Raw genomic sequence first — 21,332 nt, 5'->3', positions numbered from 1 at the left:
AAGGAAAGAATTATATCGCGCGGAGCTCGAGACACAAGGGTATGTTGAGAGGGAGTTTGATGTCACCGACGACGAAGGCTCTGTCGACACCTAAGCATATGTGGCGTGTTCAGATCTCCATCGGCGGTAACTCCATGGCTGAAAGCACCGTTGGCTGATTTGTTGTGAGAGAAAACTACTGTTCGTTGGCTAAAAAAGTACGGATTATAAGCTAAGCGAATAGGGCGTATGTCTCCCACTTTATGTAGTTCTTCAGGCCTGTTCAATCTAGAAATTTGTTAGTCGAGTTAATTGTTTGTTTTCGCCGTAGTCCAGGCAGACCCTTATCTGTATGCTTTCGCTTGAATGAGTTGATTCTAGGTTTTGGATTAGGTCAAACTGTTTTTAAGTTTAGTTGTGTTTATATAAAATAATAGTATTAACATTTGAAGGTCTATTATGAAAATATATTTCGTTATTTATCTAATGGTACTTATTACACATTGTAAATATTAATTTTTTATATAATTGATGAAAATTGAGATGAACTGACTTCTTGTAACGCGAATAATATTTTCTCTTGGGACGGAGGGATTATATAATATTTTGCGTAAGTTTGGTCAAGTTCAAAGAAATAGTATCAGATGAACTGACTTCTCGTAACGTGAATAATATTTTCTCTTGGGATGGAGGGATTATATAATATTTTGCATAAGTCTGGTCAAGTTCATAGAAATAGTATCAATATTTTATTTATGTATATGTGTCTCCAAATAAATGTATATTACAGAAAATATGTTTTATGGTTAATCTAGTATATGTTAGTAGTTTTTTTTATATAAATCTAGCTAAATCTAAAATTATTTAACTCCTCGATAAACGAGAATTTTACTGTTTTTTGAATGGAGGGAGTATGTACAATATGAAATAGTTTTGTGATTGTGGGAGAAATCCTAGTTCTTTGATTGCGGGAGAAATCCAACAAGGCGGTTGCATAACCACACCTGATTATGGCCATCCAACCCAGCCCACTCGAAGAAAAAAAAAACTGGCCCGACCCGACTAGATCAAAATTCATCGGGCGTGTTGAGGTCGTAATTTTTGACCTGACCCAACATAGGAAACCCAGTAAAATCCTGAGAATATTCAGTTGCCAAGCTAGAATAGATGCACTTGCCTTATACATGTTTTACGAGGGATGCATATACGATGAAATTTTAATTAACTCGCATAGCTTTGCACATGGTTACCTCAGTATTCTCGTAGAGTTGGACAAGGCGAGGCCGTGAGAAGATCATTAGTATGTTCGATTGGCTGGTTCATATTGTTGTTGGTTCGTTTATGTGAAAGAGAAGTACTACTGGCTAGTTTATGTGAAAAGTATCCATACGAGGGGCTGGCCAGCCAGCCTAGCCGAACAAGCGGCATACTTTTGCTTGTTATTAGTTGTTCCATTGGCTTGTGCAGATATGCGTCACGCAGTAACATAGATCAAAATGCAGAACGTCCCGAGCTAATAATCTGTTGGATCGGCAGTCGAACCAAGCAAACTGCCTGCGTCAAACTAAAGAGAGGATTCACACCAGCGAGCGATTGACATGGATGTACACAGCCAGTCCTGCACGTACATACATACGCAGAAGATTGCTAGACAAACGCACGCGAAAACAGTCTGTCTACACATGCATCGATCTACTGCAAGAATGGGCATTAAAAAAGCAGGAAAAAAATGTACTGCGCACAAGAGTGTGCTGAGCTACGTTCATTTCGTCGTAAATAATTATGAATTATTTACTATCGGTGGTTTGACGTAAAAAAAAATACTATTCTAAATTATAATTATCGATATACGAGCAACCGAACAGGCCGCTAGTCACCACCGGGCATTGGCCTGTCCCCTGTCCTACTCCTAGGAGCCCCGGCGAGGCGGGGAGGAGCGTCCCCGGAGCGAGTCCCAGAAGACGGGCCAGTTCCGGCGCGCCTCGTTCCAGCCGAGCAGGGAGCCCTCCCGGACGGGGTCCCAGCTCGCGGACACGATGCCGTAGCTCACCCCGGCCAGCGCCGCGCCGAAGAAGACGAACGACACGCCGAAGGGGATCCACGTCGGCACGTCCACCTTCGCCACCGCCTTCAGGTAGTAGAACACCGGGAAGAACCCCACGCCCAGCGCCAGCGGCAGGCCCACCGACGCCCCCACACGCCGCATCATCCGGTTCGTCACCACCTCCGGGATCGTCGCGTCGCGCTCGTCGTCGTCGTCCTCATCCTCCTCCTCCTCGTCTCCTTCTTCCTTCGGCGGCGTCTGCTGCTGCTGCTGCTTCCTGTTGCGGCGCCGCCGGCTCTTCCCCGGCCGCCCGAGCGTGATAACCTTGGGCTCCGCCGCGGTCTCCTCGTCGCTCCGGCTGTTCCGGTTCCTGCGGGCGAGCAGCGGCCGCGCGGGCCGGCTTGGAGCGGCGGCGGCGGAGTGGGAGCGGAGCCCGAGGACGACGGGAGTGGAGCTGCAGGTGAGGAGGCCGGCGTGGGCGCGCGGAGGGGAGAGCGGCAGCAGCTCCATGGCAAGACCCAAATCACTTGCAGCGAGAAGGGGACATCTTATCTCTAACCAGAGTGGGACAGTCGTCTCCTGCTCCACGGAGTCCTGCAGAGGAGCCTCGGTAAGCCGTTCTTTGACGGCCTTTTCAGTGGCACGAATTCTCCAACGATCTTAAGCCCAGTTCGCTCGAACTTATCAGCCCGTAACGTTTCAGCGAAATAATAGTATTTTTTCTCGTAACAAATCAACATCAACATCGGTCGTTTTTCTAGCCAGCCAAACAGAGCCTTAGACGCCTTTGTTTAAATCCTTATTTGAAAATCATTTGTATATAACCAATCTCTGTATCTTTTCTCCAACTGTTTCTCTATATATATTACGCGTGCTTTGAAGAGCAAATAATCTTTAGCTAGCGAAAAAATAGAAACAGAGGCTCTCTATCTTTAGCTAGCAAGAAACCAGGATTTAGAGAACTAATTGAAGAAACGATTAGATGTTTTTTTCTCACTGTAATCTCTATTCTTATTAATATGGCAGTATATAAAGAGTATTTTTCGGTAGCTCTAGTATTTTTGAGCGGTATTAGTACTCCATCCATCCACAAATGTAAATGCTTGATTTTATCATAAATCAAACTATCATAAGTGACCAAGTTTATGGAAGATACAACACTACTTACGATATCAAAATATCAAATCAAATGAGTATTATTATCAAAATATCAAATCAAATGAGTATTATTAGACCTACTATGAAATATATTAGTAACACCTCTCCACGAACTTAAATCAAATTTTCACAGCACAACAGGGTATTAAAACCAACTTTGGCATCCTCACCATGAGTTACTATCGGTGGGTAGAGAAACATTTGGGCTCCCACTCTCGATAACAAAAAGTTAAATAATACTAGCACAAACTTTAAAGTGCTTGTTGTTTTAGACAGGAAGTACTTCCCAATCATGATGTGTGAGGCTGACAAAACGCTAAAGCAGATTGTGTATTCTTGACTACGTTCAAGTTTTTGAACACAGGAAGGGGTCGAGCTCAAGAGCAAGACCATATAGATAAACCATCAGCCTGTGCGACACCGTGTACCAGTATGAGTAAAATAATCGATGTACCACAGACTTATGGTTGCCATAACCAGAAAAAACAGGTTATTAAAAAAAACAAAAAAAAAAAAAAAAAAAGCTAGTCAGCGGCACCATTATTCAATGCTGCTGCCACAGAAAGGTCAAAGTTACCAACAGTAGTGATAAGGATTCTCTTATTCATCGCTATAATCATCTCACATAATCTCATCGAGTCATTTACATATAGCAGACTCGTGTACTACAGATTTCTCAGATCGACACATCTTAAAGTCAGTACCGTATTCCAGATAGCCTCTCTCTTTTCGAACCACCCCTCCACAGACAAAAACAGTTCACACCGCATCATCCATTCCATTTCCTTCCATTCTAAACCTTCTAGCCTCAAAACAGGCACACTCAACTATACCAGCCTCCCCATTGTAAGCACAAAATTCTATACATAGTTGGTGCATAATGATGAGCTTTAGGCAGATTCGGCTAGAATTGTTGGATGGCAGTTCATGTCGAATGCCCCACCCACAAGATCGGCAGTGAAATCTTATTGGCAGATGAAGGATCAGAAGTTCAGAAACTATACCAAAGGTTAAAGCAAAAAAAGAGAGTGATAAACATCTCCCTTTTTGCTCTAGAATGCTCAGGTGACTGCTTATTACGAAGGGCTCGACAAAAACTCAGACCAACGCAACTGTTGAATGCTACTCGATACCCCCGCTTAAAACCAATTTGCTACTCTATTTCAAATCTTCACGGCCACAGGGAAAAACCCTAAATTTGAGGGCATGTTAACCACTGCACAGCACTTTACGACTCTGAAGAATAATTAATTTGCAGCCTCAAAGAAAAGCACTTGGGGTTGCAAATGGCCCTTTTCACACATCACGAGCACATCACCCCAACTACCTATAACCTGCACAAATAACATGGAACCAAAATTGGGCCACACTAAGCAACAGTAGGACGAGTAAAAAGGATGCTCAAAGTAGTATGGTTATTGGGTTACCTTGACTGTCTGGTCATCATACATGACCCAACGTCCATCCTTGAAGGCAAAACAATGATAATGCTGGCCATAGTAACAAACCTGCAGGTGTAAAAAGCAGTAATATATATCTAATGATCCTTGCATTGACAGACAGATGCCCAAACACCAGATTTAGATAAAAGACTATGTAAAGACATGACGTTTACTTAAAAATGCAACACCTCTTACTGTGATCCATAATTTGGAGAAAATAAATCATTTGGCAGGTATACTAATGAAGCTAAATGAAACAAAAATTGACAACAAATGGAAAGATAGGTTATTGTGGCAATTATCAGCTCGAATTGAAATTTTTTACCACAATTATGTGAACAGCAATAATACAGTCACATTGACGCTATATGCAGCTGAACTCAATTTGCTATTCTCAAATATATTCTACTTCATATCCTATCAGCTCCCAGTTTACGTAATTACTGAAAGCAAGTTCTCAAATCAGATGATAACACATCTAATACCAACAAGTGACAACACAATGAGCTCCCTGGAAACAGAAACAAATAGTATCCCAAGCAGGAGACATGTCTTATTCTCAAACTGGAGTTCGGGCTGGGCCTGCAAAAAGCACAGGCCAGCTGTACATGTTTTTGCTGCTGCATAAATATTATAAATACGCATACCGGAAGAAGATAATTTACAGGTTTAAGAAAACTACAATCAACAAAACCATCCACACATTCAAGAATGAGATAAAACAAAACAAAGGGTCTCCTTGGCCATACCACTGACACCAGGGTGTGTTTGCTTCCTTGATCTAGACCACGGTAGAATATGCTAATGTCTATCTCAGTTGAAATACCAGCCAAAGTTGCAGATATGTCATCCACACACTCTTTGTTATTCTGCCATCCCAAAACTAAAATGAAAATTCAATAGGTAAGTAGAGGGATATGCCAACAAATTATCTCACCAAATATATAGAACATGGAAGTGTTAGTGCAGGATCATCCCCACACAAGGCTGTAACATGCCAAAAAGTAAGCTAGATCACAATTGCTTGATTGAAGATGGTCAACTAAGAGAATTCAATAAAACATATAAAGCATTCTAAGAGAATACTGTGAGATCAAACATTCATCAAATAACAGCTAGACTGGACATGAAACTCTACAGTGCAAAATAATTGCAGCCTGAAACATCCAAGAGCCAAAAAAAGCTTACCAACTGTAAAGACATGTGGGAATGTAGAAAGGATGTGGTGTATATGATTTGGTTTTCCACAGCCGTCAACGTCTTGATCACAAGGTAGTTGATCATTCATTATGACAACCTTCAAAAGTTCATCAAATGAAGAATCTGGACACATCATCTGAAGAAGGAATTGTTAACGGAACCAGTAACTATCATGATTGCACTATATAAGAAACCACATATATAACAGAAATAAAAATAGGGAACATATCATGAGATTCAACCAAACAAAGAAAACTAACCTTAGCAGTTCGGAGTGAACTAGCATTGATATTGTGGAAAAATGAAGTATACTTGAGCCGCCTAGACTCCATCTTACAATTGTGACAGTTCATCCGTTCATATACGTCCATCCCAAAAAGACTATGTGCTATGCAAGAAATATTTGCACAATCCCATGATCCAATAGAATTCTTCTCGTGAGATTTACCATGGTAGACAGTACGAGAAGTGTACGACTTATGCAAACACTCAAAGATTACACCCAGTACCTCAGATGCATCATTCATCTGTCCCTTCCATGATCATAAATGTTTACAGCCAAGGAACATCGATATAAGAAAGTAAGAATTTGGACGCTAAAATGCTGAAACAACATACGTAAAGCCTTAAATTATCAAGAGAGGACATCAATTTACCTCCTGAAAGAATTTGCTGTTCGGGTAGGATTTGCTCAAAGCAATCCTCAATGAAGTAGGCGCAACAGCTTCTCCTTGTCCCTTGGCTGCTTTGCTCAGGTCAATGAAGATACCATATAAAGCGCAGACAGCACAAGGATCTTCAATATGCTTGTGCAGTGATGATGTTTTAAGGAACTCGTCTCGAAACCGCCTTATATGCCATAATGACTGCAAATAGAAGAACACTAGGTAAACAAAGAACGATTGCCTAATCCTAGAGAATAGCACATTATGAATCTAAGCTTACCTGAATAATCACATTCAAGAAACAATTGTATTCACCAGCAGCATTTTTAAGGCCAGTCCCATACACTTCTGTCCCATTTGAAGTGCTTATCGTACCAGAAGGATAAGCATTGCATCCTTAAATGATAGGACTTAAGTGAGAAATCATTGAAATTCCATAAGAAAAAATTAAAATCATTATCAGAAACCTCTTGTAGAAACAGAGAAAGAAGACAGTAAGAGAACAATCATCATAACATCACATCATCATATATACTTAAAGATCTATATAACATGAGGAAAGCACATTTCATGCAAAGCAGAATATTTGTAGACTGTACAAGCCTTAACACAGAGAGATATATTTATGATAATACAGAGGTGTTGAATATAAATGTCCATGGATGTAAGAGCCTAAGATACGAGCATATTCATAGAGAAAGGATGCAGTCATAATAAAAAGGGTACCAAGGCTTTGGCGCATTGCTTCATCAAGATCTTCTTGAAACCTTTTATCAAAATCATCCTCGATGCACACATCCGCTGATGGTATTGCACCACTGTCAACTGGATGTGAAAGGAACAATTTCACATAAGTTGGGATCATAAACAAATTTAAAAATATATATACAGAATCAATTGCATTTTTTTTGTCATTTACAAGACATGATATCAGGTCAAGGAACCAGAAAGTAAAGAATAATTGGAATGAGTATGTAAAAACAGCCATAGTAAACAAGGTACAATACTGGTTGGTTTGGTCAAGTAACACAAATGCTTAAAGAAAGAACAAGAATATTATAAAACAGAAATAAAAATACAATAATAACTAACCGATGCTTAGATGTATTTCAATACTTTATAAGCTTTCAGCTGTATTGAGGCATTCCTAAATGTGGTAAACTTATTTGTTATCAATCTGCTAAGTGAATCCTATTATTCATGAACAAGTTTGTATCGTAGGAAACCAAAAAAATACTCCTATTTAACCAAATAGGCAAGTGGCTACTTAGGGCATAAAGATATAGGAAGGACATTGTGATACTCGTACATTTTCATACCAGGAACATTGGGGTGCTTGTACAATTTGATACCATGCAACTCAGAAGAAACAACTACTATTATTGTACATGCCACTGTATGCTAATTTATTGTGTAAACCTTAGTAGTCTGTTTAAACTTCAAGTCTTCAACTACTATATCCAGTACTCAAAAACTGATATTGCAAATTATTTTATACGAAGATTTATGGACCCACGACAATAGCTACCTTTCTCAAAATTTGGCTTCTCTGTTCCTGCAGAGTGATTCTGTTTTCCAGCTTGATAGCTGTGGTTTGCATAGGGAGCTATTTTACAAGAGCTGCTCCATCTAGGAGCTTTCGAACCAAATTGTGGCCCAGATGCCCTATCATTGTCGTCATCATCATAAATAGCACCTGGCACACCTGCAACAATAAATATATAGTAATACATTTTAAAATTGTGAACAGAATTGATAGTTAAAGCTTAACTTGTATAGTGCATAACCCACAACCTTGGAAGTACTTCTTTTGTGGTTCGCTAGAGCTTCTCTTAGAATTTTGGGTGCCATGATTACTGAGAGGCTTTATAGGTTGTGCATTTTTCCAAACCCCGTTCATTTTCAATGTCAACTTAGAAACACTCATATCACTGCTGGTTAATGCCTGTGCATCAGATGAATCCAATCCGTTAAGTTTCTGACTGAAATTGTTCTCGGTGTAGCGAAAGTCACCAAACTTTATGCCTTCGAGATAAGTACGCGAAGAGTTATTGAGTGCACTTTCATGGTTATCCTGATTCCCAGTGCTTGAAAGACAAGCAGTACCAATTACAGAAGATGCATATGTACTTCTACATTGTTCTGCAAGATGTTTCTGCTTTGCTTCCTCCTCTATCCGCCGTTGATATTCCAGAGTCTCTTCCAGCTTTCTTTCCTCTGCTTCGAGTTGTACCCTATGCCTAAGTTCTTCCTCTTGTTCATTCAAGTAATCATCACTTGTTGAGAGTTTGCAATCCAAATCATCACAATCAGCAAGCATTTGACTACATAAAGAAAATAGCATGGTCAAAATTAAAGGGCATATAACTACCTCCAATAAATTAGGTCGATGAAAGGATCAAACGAGCATGCTTGGATTGCAAGGTGATACCAGGGGAGTGTGTTGTTTCTCAACATAAGCTTTTGGTGGCAGATTTTCGTTTTCAGGTGCGTGCCCGTAGGGATAAACAAGCTAAGATTGAAAGAACAAAGTGGTGGAAACTGAAAGGGGAGACGTCAGAAGTATTTAGGGAAAGGGTTATCAAAGAGGGCTCTTGGAAGGAAGAAGACGACATAAACAATATGTGGGACAAGATGGCAACCAACATTCGGAAGGTAGCCTCAGAGGTATGTGGAGTAACCAAAGGAAGGGGACGCGAGGCTAAAGATACTTGGTGGTGGAACGAGGAAGTCCAAAGGGCTATTAAGGAGAAGAAAGAATGCTATAGACGCTTGTACCATGACAGGAGTGTGGACAACATAGAGAAGTATAAGGTGGCAAAGAAGACTGCAAAGCGAGCTGTAAGTGTGGCAAAGGGTAGAGCGTACGAGGATCTTTACCAACATTTGAGTACGAAGGAAGGAGAGAAGGACATTTATAGGATGGCTAGGGTTCGTGAGAGAAAGACACGGGACTTCAACCAAGTTAAGTGCATTAAGGATGAAAGGGAGCATCTCTTGGTAAAGGAGGATGAGATCCGACATCGATGGCAAGAGTATTTTGACAAATTGTTCAATAGTGAGAATATGGACACAACCTTTCAGTTGGATGACTCTTTTGATGACACCAATAGGCGCTTTGTACGGAGAATCCAAGAATCTGAGGTCAGAGAGGCATTGAAAAGGATGAAAGGAGGTAAGGCGATGGGACCGGATGGTATCCCAATCGAGGTGTGGAGATGCCTCGGGGACATAGCTGTAGTATGGTTAACAAAGCTGTTCAACCATATTTTTCGATCGAACAAGATGCCTGATGAGTGGAGGAGAAGTATATTGGTGCCGATCTACAAGAATAAAGGGGATATTCAAAGTTGTACAAATTACCGGGGAATTAAGTTGATGAGCCATACTATGAAGCTATGGGAGAGAGTTATCGAGCATCGCTTGAGAACAATAACGCGGGTCTCTATGAACCAATTTGGTTTCATGCCCGGAAGGTCAACCATGGAAGCCATTTTCTTAATAAGACAAGTTATGGAGCGGTATAGGGAGAAGAAGAAGGACCTACACATGGTTTTTATTGACTTTGAGAAGGCTTATGATAAAATACCAAGGAATGTTATGTGGTGGGCTTTGGACAAACATAAAGTCCCAACGAAGTACGTCGGGCTCATTAAGGACATGTACAGCAATGTTGTGACTAGAGTTCGAACAAGTGATGGAGACACGGATGACTTCCCGATTAGGATAGGACTACGTCAAGGGTCAGCTTTGAGCCCTTATTTGTTTGCTTTAGTGATGGATGAGGTCACAAGGGACATACAAGGGGACATCCCTTGGTGTATGCTTTTCGCGGACGATGTAGTGCTAGTTGATGAAAGCCGGACAGGAGTGAATCAGAAACTGGAGTTATGGCGGGAGACTTTGGAGTCCAAAGGTTTTAGACTTAGTAGAACTAAAACTGAGTATATGAGATGTGACTTCGGCACTACTACTCGGGAGGAGGAAGATGTTAGTCTGGAAGGTCAAGTAGTGCCTAGGAAGGATACCTTTCGATATTTAGGATCAATGCTACAGAGGGACGGGGATATTGATGAAGATGTTAGCCATAGAATCAAAGCAGGGTGGATGAAGTGGCGGCAAGCGTCTGGTGTCCTATGTGACAAAAGGGTACCACAGAAGCTAAAAGGCAAGTTTTATAGGACGGCGATTAGACCTGCTATGTTGTATGGTGCAGAATGTTGGCCTACGAAAAGACGACATATTCAACAGCTAAGTGTCGCGGAAATGCGTATGTTGCGCTGGATTTGCGGTCATACAAGAAGGGATCGAGTTCGGAACGATGATATACGTGAGAGATTAGGGGTAGCGCCAATTGAAGAAAAGCTTGTCCAACACCGGTTGAGATGGTTTGGACATGTGCAACGGAGACCTCCAGATGCACCGGTGCGTAGTGGAATCCTAAGTCAGGATAGTAACGTGAAGAGAGGCAGAGGAAGACCGAAGTTGACTTGGGTAGAGGCAATAAAAGGAGACTTGAAAGGATGGAATATACCCAAAGACTTAGCCTTAGATAGGAGTGCTTGGAAGACAGCTATTCACGTGCCTGAACCTTGATTGCTTCTGTTGGGTTTCAACTCTAGCCTACCCCAACTTGTTTGGGACTAAAAGGCTTTGTTGTTGTTGTTGTTGTTGTTGATGAAAGGATCATTATATTGCAGCTTCTTTTTCAACAATACCCGCACAAGTTTGGCACTGACAATGAAGTTTGCAGTGAATTTCAGAAACACGTACAAGCATATGTATGACATAGAAGAGACAAACAAACATCTCAGGAGCAGAGGGCCATTAATGACACAAAGATGGCCTCAACCCTCCAAGCTGTGTGGCGTCACCCAAACATTAAATGGCCTCAACCCTCAGCTTCTTTTTCAACAATACGCGCACAAGTTTGGGTGACGCCACACGGCAACAAGGCATTCACCATTATGTCACAACCAAGTAACATGTGGCCTCATATAGAGATAAACTTGGAGCATTCATTTATTATAATCTACAGTTCTACACAAGGGTGGGAAGTGTTGTAACGGAATGTGAAATGTTGATGCAGGCAACAACAACAAGGTAATATAAAGGGAGAGTATAAGATAGATTTGCTTTTCTTCTGGAAACATCTATCTTTGGGTACACATAACATTGCTAGCCCTTTGATCACCTACATCAAGATCCAGTAGCTCACACTCATTTCTGTACTGTATCTTGTTTCCCACAGCAATCACTAGTTATTGATCACCGCAAACAGAACAGCTTATATTAGATTTCTTATCAGGCTGGCATTTAAAACCATAATAATCAAATAAATCCCTCGGATGGGGGTATTGGTAGGCATATTTCGTAACCCTCTAATCATAATGAGTAACTGGAATTTATGGCTTTAAAAATAATACTAACATATGTAGTACCATGTTTCAATATTATCCAGCAAACCTATCAATTCACAAGACCAACTCAAACAAAATAAAATTACTGGGCAAGGTTAACATGATTCGGCAAGTATAGAATAATAGAAATGAAGCATACCACATAAATTGGCTGCTTCCTACTGCTGCAAGATGATATATTGATATATAACATGTTTTAGGTAGGATAAGAAAAAATAGAATCAAAGAAAGCAAGCTTGTAATTATGCACGTCTTTCCTCGAGTAAATTCTGTTGACACAATGTGACCTTCTAACAAAACAACCATACGCTGATTAGAATGCCAGTTATTAGTAGTACAGAATTACTACAGATACCCCAAAAGAAAAGGAATCTAAGGATTCCAAAGCACCATACCCAATTAAGAAATTTGAACAAATGTGCCCTCACAAAGAGCTCTTCTTTAGTAATCAAGTTCTTGAGAATATAGGTACTGCAAGAATCACTTACAATGTCTCTGCTGTTTCCTCGTCAGCACTGTCTTGGCGACTGAGAGACTGGTCACTCCAGCTTGAATCCTAGGGAGAAATCAGAAGAATTGTAAGAAGAAAAATTCCTTCATGCGAACATGAAAAAGAGTAAAGTGTATGGTCTAACACAAAATCAGATCCACCTTGAGCTCCTTTGATCTTCGAAAATCCTTAAACTTCTTCTTATCCTTTGATTTTTCATGGGATTGTTTCGTATCACCCCCTTTGTTTGCATTCTTCTTAGCATCCAAGGCAAGTTCGGCCAGGAAGGCTTCCCTTGCAGCATCAGATCTCTCTCTCGCATCCTTATCCACCAGCTCTTCCAAATGGCTCTACATTGCATACCATAGCAACAGTTAAGCAATGAACAAAAACATAAGGCACTGACATATAAAAAAAGCAAAAAGTGCAAAAACAAGGCACTGGAGCAAAACTTGTGATGATGTGTACACACTTGCAAGAACGATCTCATAAGGGGCAAAAGAATCATTCGATAATCAAGAGCAGAAACAGGTCCAAGCTTGTGCTCTAGTTGCCGGATCACAGAGAAATTTCGCATAATTTTAGCATCTACCTTGCTAATCTGCAAGCAAAAAAAAAAAGTTATGAAACATATATTGTAAATGTATTTTGAAGGTTTTTATGTAACTCCTGCAGTGAATAGAATCCAGAAAAACTAACCTCCATAGAAACTTGTTCCTTCATCTTTGATACAACCATGTGTACCATTGAATCATTTGGATGTATAAAATCATGCAGCCTCCATTCATCTTCTTCGGCCCCATCAAAGTCATAAAGGCGTGGAGCCATGCCAGAAAGGGCTTCATCATAACCAAAGTGTGATGTGTGAAGTTCCTTCAAAATAGCTGAGATTGCATCTATCTCAGATCTGTTACTGTCAGACTGCTCCTCAGTATTGCATTCCAATAACTCCTCCTGCCGCTTCCTGAGGAGCTCCTCGAAAGTTTGGAATCCATACCGCCCCACCTGCTCCCTTCGTGTTTGCTCTTCACAAAAGAGGCCCTCTACAGAAATAAAGGCCTCCTCATTTCTCAGCTGTTCAAGCTTCCGTTCACATGAGTTTTGCAAGCTGTTGAACTCCCTCCCAAGTGCCCGAATAAGGTCGACGCACTGATTTGACCTTTCGTCAATCATACGATTCCAAGCCAATAGCTGCTCACCAATTGAAGATCCAGCGTACAACCATGAAAGTAATGCATCAGTATCAACACTCTCAGAGTCAAACTTTCCACCAAAGGTCTGCCCATCAATGATCAGTTCTGATGAATCAGAATTAAGGGTAACCTTCTCCAGTACATTGTGGTTTTTTGGGAAACTATCCTCGTCGCCTAGCCCTTCAGCCTTCTCTAAGTTCCTATTAAGTCCAGAGGCCTGCATTAAGTCCTGCAAGAATTTAGCTACTTTCCGCAGTGATGATGCCTCCAAGAAGCGAATACAAAGTGGCGACTCGTCCAAAGAGTGATTAAGCAGTAGTGACCCAGATGGCAACCCCCTGAGTTCCTCTACAGCAAATCGAATCACCCTGTTTAGATTGCCCACTGAAAGATTATGATTCTTCACAAGGATTTTGAACGATGAATGGATTCTTTCTAAAATGTTTGCCCTTTCGCCATCATCTGAGAGTGGCCACTTGTCATCACCTTCCCTCACCACCACTCCAAAACCATTACACTCCTCGTTGTGTGGCGAGGCTGAGGATTCTGACATGTCCGACTTGTCTTTGTTACTCCAATTATCCAACAAATTCGATTCCTTGTCCCTATCTGTTCCAAGGTTGTCGTTTTGATCTTCCTCAAACAGTTTCAGTGCGGCAGTAGCATCCAATGGCCTCGAGTTCCAACCAATGAGCATTTCTGCCCAGTCAGCATCAATCTCCTGTGGCACCATTTCCTGCAGCTCAGATGAGAGTAGCCCAACATGCTCCCCCATGACATGACACCGGAGTGCCTCCACATCTGCAAACTGCTCACGACACCTACCACATACCATGAAATCCCACTTGCCATGCTTGTTGGCAAATCGTATCACCTCATTGAGCACATCAGATGCTGCACTGGCAGCATCTTTCTCCTTATGTATTGCAGAAATCATAGTGTGACTTGAGCTCGGAAATGCTAGTGTTTAAGAATGCAAGCCTTTGCTCCACTGGTATCGAGCCCCAGTAGGCACGCACCTGATCAGTGCGCTCAGACGCAGATGAGCCTGTTGCTTTCCTAGACCCGCCTTTTCTCCGGTCAGCTCTATGTCCACCCACCGATGACTGAGACGATGAGGGGGCCTCATCTCCCTGTGACTGGGAAGAAGCGGGGGTGGCAGACACAACACCATTGCTCTGCTCCTTCTGCTGCTGCAGCAGCCTCATGGCAGCCAGGCGTACCTCGATCTCCTGGCGGCGCTCCTCGGGGGTCTTGGTCGCCTTCTTGATCTCGTTTGGGCGGCGCGGGGAGGGCGCCGTGGGGACAAGCCGGCCCTCCATTGGTTCGTCGGCAAGACGGCGCACAGGGATGAGGCGAAGCTTATCATCCCCCGCGCCGCCCAGGGTTTTGACCCAGGTGGAGATGGAGGCAAGGTTAGCCTTCTGGATCAGGTTGCGGAGCTCGGACTGGACCTGGTCAACGTCGGGGCCGGGCAGCCTGAGGGAGTGGGGTGAAGGGTCGGAGGGGACCTCGATGCTGAGGCCGCGCTCGCACTCGGCGACGACCTCCTCGTAGGCGCGGGCGTCGTTGGCGGCGTCGAATAGCAGCATGGCGTGGAAGTGGGCCAGCTCGATGGACTCCGGCGTGAGCTCGACGGCGCGCTGGGCCGCCTGGAGCGCGGCCCGGTGGTGGCGCGCGCGGGCTGCGGGGTCATCGAGGACGGAGGCGGCGCGGGCGTGCACGGTGCCGTGCGCCCGCAGAAGCAGCGGCGAGGAGGCCTCCCCGTGGCGGGCGAGGGCATCCTTCATGAGGCGCAGCGCCCGCGCGTGGTTGCCACGCTGCAGGCAGGCGAGCGCCTTGTCGACCTCGGCGCGCACGGCGGCATCTTCCCCGCCGATGCCGGCCGCCTTCGCCGAAGCGGCCGCCGGCCGGCGGGCGGCGTCCGGCGGTGGCGGAGTAGGGTTTGGTGCGGAGGTTCGCTTTTTCCGGCCCATGGAATGAGATTTGGGGGGCGAACCGGTGCGCCGCGCGGATACCCTATAAACAAGGAGGCTTGCCATTATAAAAATGGTTAATTACCTATAAGTCATAAAAAAATTAAGTTCTCACATGATCACTGCTATTAACTCTTTTACCCTCCATATTATTTTCTGTCGGATTTGACTCTAACGATGTTAAACTCCAGATGTGAAAAATCAAAAATACTCTCAGTTCTAAATACGTAATTAATTTTTTTAGCATCTTAATGATCTCAAATAAAAAAAAACTCAAAACTAGAAAGTTGTATATCTCGTCGAGATCTACAATATTTTTATAAAAACTATCTTCATTTGATTTTATACAAAAAAAAATATGATTTTTCTAAGACATTAATAATATCAAATCATATTTTTACATAATTAAATGAAGATAATTTTAAATATTGTCAAGAACTACAACTTTCTAGTTTTGAGTTTTCTAAGACATTAATAATATCAAATCATATTTTTTACATAATTAAATGAAGATATTTTTTATACAAAAATTATAAATATTGTCGAGAACTATAACTTTCTAGTTTTGAGTTTTTTCATTTGAGGTCATTAAGATGCCCAAAAAATTTAATTCATATTCAGACCTGAGGGTATTTTATACTTTTCATAACAACGGTTTGACACTGTTAAAGTCAAATCTGACGGAAATAGCGTGGAGGACAAAAGAGTTCACAGCAGTAACACATACGAGAACTCAACTTTTTTAATAGTTTATAGATAATTACTAACTTTTATAAGACAACGTATTAGGTGCAAACCAACTAACTTGTATAAACTTGAAAACTACTAATTAGGATCACTAGATGCTAATTCAATAGATGAGGTAAGATGTGTGATTTTTTTGCAATTAAACCCTCCATCCACCGGGCTTTTTTTTACGCTTAAGCCTCTCACTCATCCATTAGACATCTAGCGGTTCTGATCGGTAGTTTTTAAGTTTGTACAGGTTAATTAGTTTCTACCTAATGTTCTGCAATTTTATAATGGGACACGTGTAAAAGCCTCGTCAACAAGACGCGCCGCCGGACCGAGTGGCGCTGTCTGCGGGTGGGTCCGGGTCTAGGTCTACCACATAACACGAGCGAGAGCGAGTGTGCGCCTAGCCGATCCGATGCTCGGATCGCGAGGAGGTACAGTAGATGGGGACTTGCTGGCTGGCTGCGTCCGTCGCGTGCGCTTTCTCTCACCGGTGATTCGTTCAGGGTCTATGGGCCACGTTTTCCTTTTCTTTTGGGCTTTGGTTTCTGGTTCACTATCACCTCACTGTCGCCAGTCGTCACCTGTGATGCCACGACACGTTCTGACATGCATGCATCAGAGCGGAGAAACATTCTAAATAATAATACTCCCTTCCAAATTTTGTTCTAAATTATAAGACCTTTTGAGTTTTATTGATTTAAAACTTTTACTACTTATCAATATATATTATGTCTATATTCATAGAAAAAGCTATAAATCTAGAAATACGAAAACATCCAATAATTTGGGACGGAGGGAATACTTCTCACCTTTTTTAACGACAGTGCTAGCGCCCGGACGTCCTGCATCCAGATGCCCGCGGGCTGCACTCCGTTCCACGCTCCACGTGGGGCACGTGCCGCCCGAGCGACGGAAAGGGCGTGCGACGCCTTCGATTCAGATGGACCCGGACATCACGTCGTGTGGATGCCCTACCGGTGTCGGGAGAGACGATGCAACAGAATGTGGGGAGGAGAGATGCAAAACCTGTCGACAGAATATCATCGACAGTCCTTCGAGGGGTAACGACGCGAGAAGTGGAGGCGATATAGATCAATAGGGTATTATGTCGCGCAGACGACCTGAACTTGTCTAACTCTTGTAGGGGTGTGCTATATAGTCTGCCATGGGTGTCCGGGGTCGTACCCCCAACAGCTAGTCCCCAAGCGCCTTGTATCCGCTGTGCAACGCCGTCTTAAGCTTGTTCGAGCAGGTGTAAACAAAGCCGAGCAGTCAGACTCATAGTCCGACCACCCTAATGAGTCGCCGAGCAGTTGTGGACCGTGACTGACCAACTTAACTGTCCGATCGAGCACGGGTTTAACTAAGTAAGGCTTGCTAGAAGGATGTAAGTAGCTCAAACTCAAAATCAAAAATTTCCTCGCAGTGGACCAAGTGTGCCCACTTAGAGTCCAACCATGAGAAAGGGAGATAATCTTCTTCAACTTCAGGAGGCACGGAGTCTTCCATATTAAAGAAAACACACTCACCGCAAGGTGAACTGTGCCCACTTAGTCCCCGAGCCTGATAGTAGGTGACATGGTCACGTGGTGCCAGGGTCCAGAAAGTAGAAGAAAACAAAAAACCAGCCGAGCAGGTGACCAGTCCACCGCCTGAGCCCTAAAATGAAAAGCGCACATTCACCGCAAGGTGAAGTGTGCTCACTTAGTCCCCGAGCCTGACAGTAGGTGACGTGGTCACGTGGTGCCAGGGTTAGAAACAACAGTAACCAAAAAAGTCCCCAGTATGGTGAGAAACCAAATCATAATGATAACGTAGTCCCCGAGCCACAAGTGAAAATCTTGGATAAATCAAGAGGTACCGATTACTCAAATCGTGGAGAAAAAACCAAAGCAATGACTGTACAGTGGAAATTACTGAGCCTTGATGCAGTACCAAATTGCATCGAAAAATAGGTGATATGGGCCACAATTGCGTGGAAGCCTAGATAACGGCCCAGCACGCTGCTTTGAGGAATTTGAAGGGGCGCAAATCATCATGGTGAGGTTTCTCAAAAACCCTTGAATGCAAAAAGTAATTGGGTGTCTTTATAACTGCATTGCCGCACTCCGCGCTCCCACCTTTGCCACTTTGCCACTTCGTCTTCCTCCTTGCCCTAGCGCTCCCCCATTCGCATTCACACGCGCTCCGCCGCTAGGGCTAAAAAGCTTGCATGAAGAGGGCAGTTCCGATCCAGATCTGAGGGATGGCGCTAAAGAAGGGAGGTGGTAACACGAAGAAGGCGCCCATTGGGACAAGTCATGACAAGGAGTGGGTACCATCATTCATGGGGGAGACGAAGCTCAACGAGATCATGGAGGTGGGCGTTCTTCCTGACCGTGTCACCGCCGGATGGCGTCCGATCGACGGTGAGCCCTATCAGATGCCACACACCGACAAAGTCGTTGTATTTGAAGATTACTTCTGGCGTGGATTAGGACTTTCGGTACATCCTTTCTTGCGGGATCTGTTGAACTATTAGGGAGTGAGCTTGTGCAATCTTCATCCGAACACTATTTTGCACATTTATGTGTTTATCCACTTCTATGAGGTTTATCTTGGCATTCTTCCCTATTTCAATCTCTTCCGTCACTTTTTCTAGCTAAAGAAGAAAGGGGGGCGGTTCCAGAGTGGTCAGCGGTGTGTATCTGCAGCTCCGTGATGGGATGGCGAGCAAATACATTCCTGTGCCGCTAAACACCTTGCTAAAGGGATGGAATACCAGGTGGTTTTATATGAAGCAAAGCCATCCTACCATCCGATCCGATGTCGATCAGATTCTAGAGAACCAAAGGAGCTGGTCACAGAAACCGACCATGGTCGATATGGATCAGGTGAAGGAGCTCCTCGAGCTGATAAGGGGTGTGAAGATGAGCAGAGTATTGGTGGCAGTGAACTTCATACTGTGTCGTGTCCAGCCCTACAAGGAGAGAGCCTACGTGGGCTTTGACTTCAAGGGGGATACCGACAGCACCCAGGAGAGGACGGAGAACCTAGCGAAGGAGGTTGTGCTACACCGGGCTATTGAACTATTCGCCCCAAACATGTCGTACACCATGCTGGGGTAGCCAAAGCCCTTCAACTACACGAACCCACCTCCTCAGGTAAAAATCTATATTGTTGTTCCTGATGCTTTTTATCTCATGCTGGTGATGAATAGTGGACTGATTCATTTGTGAAAGATCCATTGGTAGGAATGAGTGACGTACTTCTCGGGCGTGTTGAGGGGCGATTGGCCAAAGACAGTTGATGCCAGGCCGATCACTCAGCCAGAGGAAGGTGCCGTCAGCACCTCATCTGAATCCAGAGATGAAGGTTGGTCATAGAGCAATGCCTAGGTGCTCAGGGAGGCAGCACCAGTTCAGAACTGTTTATTGGGAAGCTAACATGTAAGTATCTTTGCCTTGGGATCAGTAGCTCTCTGATTTTTATAGTTGCGGTGATCGATGAGCTAATCTGATGCAGAACATGGCACGCGATGGATCTAAATCCTTTAGGTTAGACTGGCGAGCAGCTAGGGGCTGGTCCTAACATGGAGACATTACGGACAAACTTTGTCCTAGAGTCCCAGGGCGCTCGTTAGTTTGTGGAAGATTCAACCACTGCTGCTGATGGAGTTGGAGAAGGAGAGCGGTTGGCGACCACAACGGGTGAGTTGATGGAGATGCCAAGAGCAATGACGAGAGCGGCCAAGTCTTCAAATGCGGTTGTGGGAGCTACTGATGTCCTGCCAGAATCGAGGGCGCAGAGGCTGACAGCGTCGGAGGAGCAAGCTACGTGCCCTGAGATGCCGCAGGGCGTGGTCGGCACTCTATGCAGCCATCGAGCCCCTAGGGAGCGCCATCGGCTATGGAGGAAGAGGATGAGGTCGAGGAGATTGAGCGTGAAGAATCACGACCTCAAACCGCCCACATCCTCTGCAAGCAAGGGGATGAAGTTGTGGTCGTGGAAGAGGAGGACACCACTAGGGAGGTGAAGAGGCTATGGCCCACCCTTTCCACAACTATGATGCAAATTGAGGTTAGTATGGCATCATCGGCGTCTGTCTTTGGCATTGGAAACCATGATCCTTTATAATCTTGGTGCTTTTGTAGGGCATAGCACAAACTATCGTACAACGGTACCAACTGATCAAAAGGACAGAGCCCATCGCCGAGGAGAATGAGAAGCTAAAGGAGGCGATGCGACTGATGGAGAAGAATGTCCAGAGGGCCCAACACGAAAGGGATCTTACTGAATCAAACGCGAGGGACCTAGAGTACCAAAAGGACATCTTATCCGACAAGTTGAAGACCATCTCCGAGCAGCTCGAGCGCACCTCCGAGTAGCTGAAAAATGTCTATGAGCAGCTAGGGCGCACCTACGAGCAGCTAAAAGGCATCTCCGAGCAAAAAAACGTATTATGGATCGGTGAGTTTGTTCTGCGTTGCTGAACAGTCTGGATGTTGCTGTCGATCGTTATGTTTGTAGAGCAGGATGTAGAGCTCAGTCGGTTGGGTCAAGTCATCGGTCAACTTCAAGAGGAGAATGATAAGGCATCTAGGCGAGCGTAGAAATTGGGCGAGGATCTAGAGGGTGAGTAGTGCATGGTCGAAGTTGTTGCTGACATGATTGCTTCGTTTGACAAACCCCTTTGGTGTCTAGAGACTACCGTCGAAGAACCAAGGTGTAGTTTGATGTGCTGGAGCTGGAGGCCAAAATCTAGAGGGGAAAACTTAACGTCGTGGTGGCCGAAGTCAGGACGGTGCTCGACTGTATCGACATAGAGGTAGCTCCTCAACCCAACGGCAGGCCGCCCCATTCGAACACCATCATTGATAGGTGCAAGGCGGCATGGGAGAACTTCAAGAGCTTCAACCAAGACACCACTGTCTCCGTCGTGACACATGCCCTAGTAGTGGTCTAGTCTCACTACCCTGCCATCAATCTTCGAGCAATAGGGGCCGAATTCGCTAGAGGGACAGGTGCGACGAAGCAGGAGCAGCTAA

General features: G+C 44.0%; 1 protein-coding gene and 1 pseudogene across 1 annotated transcript; both read right to left on the bottom strand.

The window, feature by feature from the left end:
• Positions 1-1,736: 1,736 nt before the first annotated feature.
• Positions 1,737-2,645, bottom strand: LOC136506746 (protein PAM68, chloroplastic-like). The gene has a single exon (XM_066501638.1). It carries the CDS (start codon positions 2,531-2,533, stop codon positions 1,889-1,891), a length of 645 nt encoding a protein of 214 aa, XP_066357735.1. The 5' UTR covers positions 2,534-2,645; the 3' UTR covers positions 1,737-1,888.
• Positions 2,646-3,764: 1,119 nt separating this feature from the next.
• Positions 3,765-15,580, bottom strand: LOC136552046 (uncharacterized; annotated as a pseudogene).
• Between the last annotated feature and the right edge of the window lie 5,752 nt (positions 15,581-21,332).

This window comes from Miscanthus floridulus, chromosome 1 (genome assembly GCF_019320115.1).
Source record: "Miscanthus floridulus cultivar M001 chromosome 1, ASM1932011v1, whole genome shotgun sequence".
NCBI lineage: Eukaryota > Viridiplantae > Streptophyta > Magnoliopsida > Poales > Poaceae > Miscanthus > Miscanthus floridulus.
Note: the sequence above shows the minus strand (reverse complement) of the source record. Positions and strands in the feature narration are given on the sequence as shown.

What these genes read in the sequence shown, in the direction of transcription:
- LOC136506746 (XM_066501638.1), bottom strand. Translation starts at nt 2,533, where the DNA reads ATGGAGCTGCTGCCGCTCTCCCCTCCGCGCGCCCACGCCGGCCTCCTC.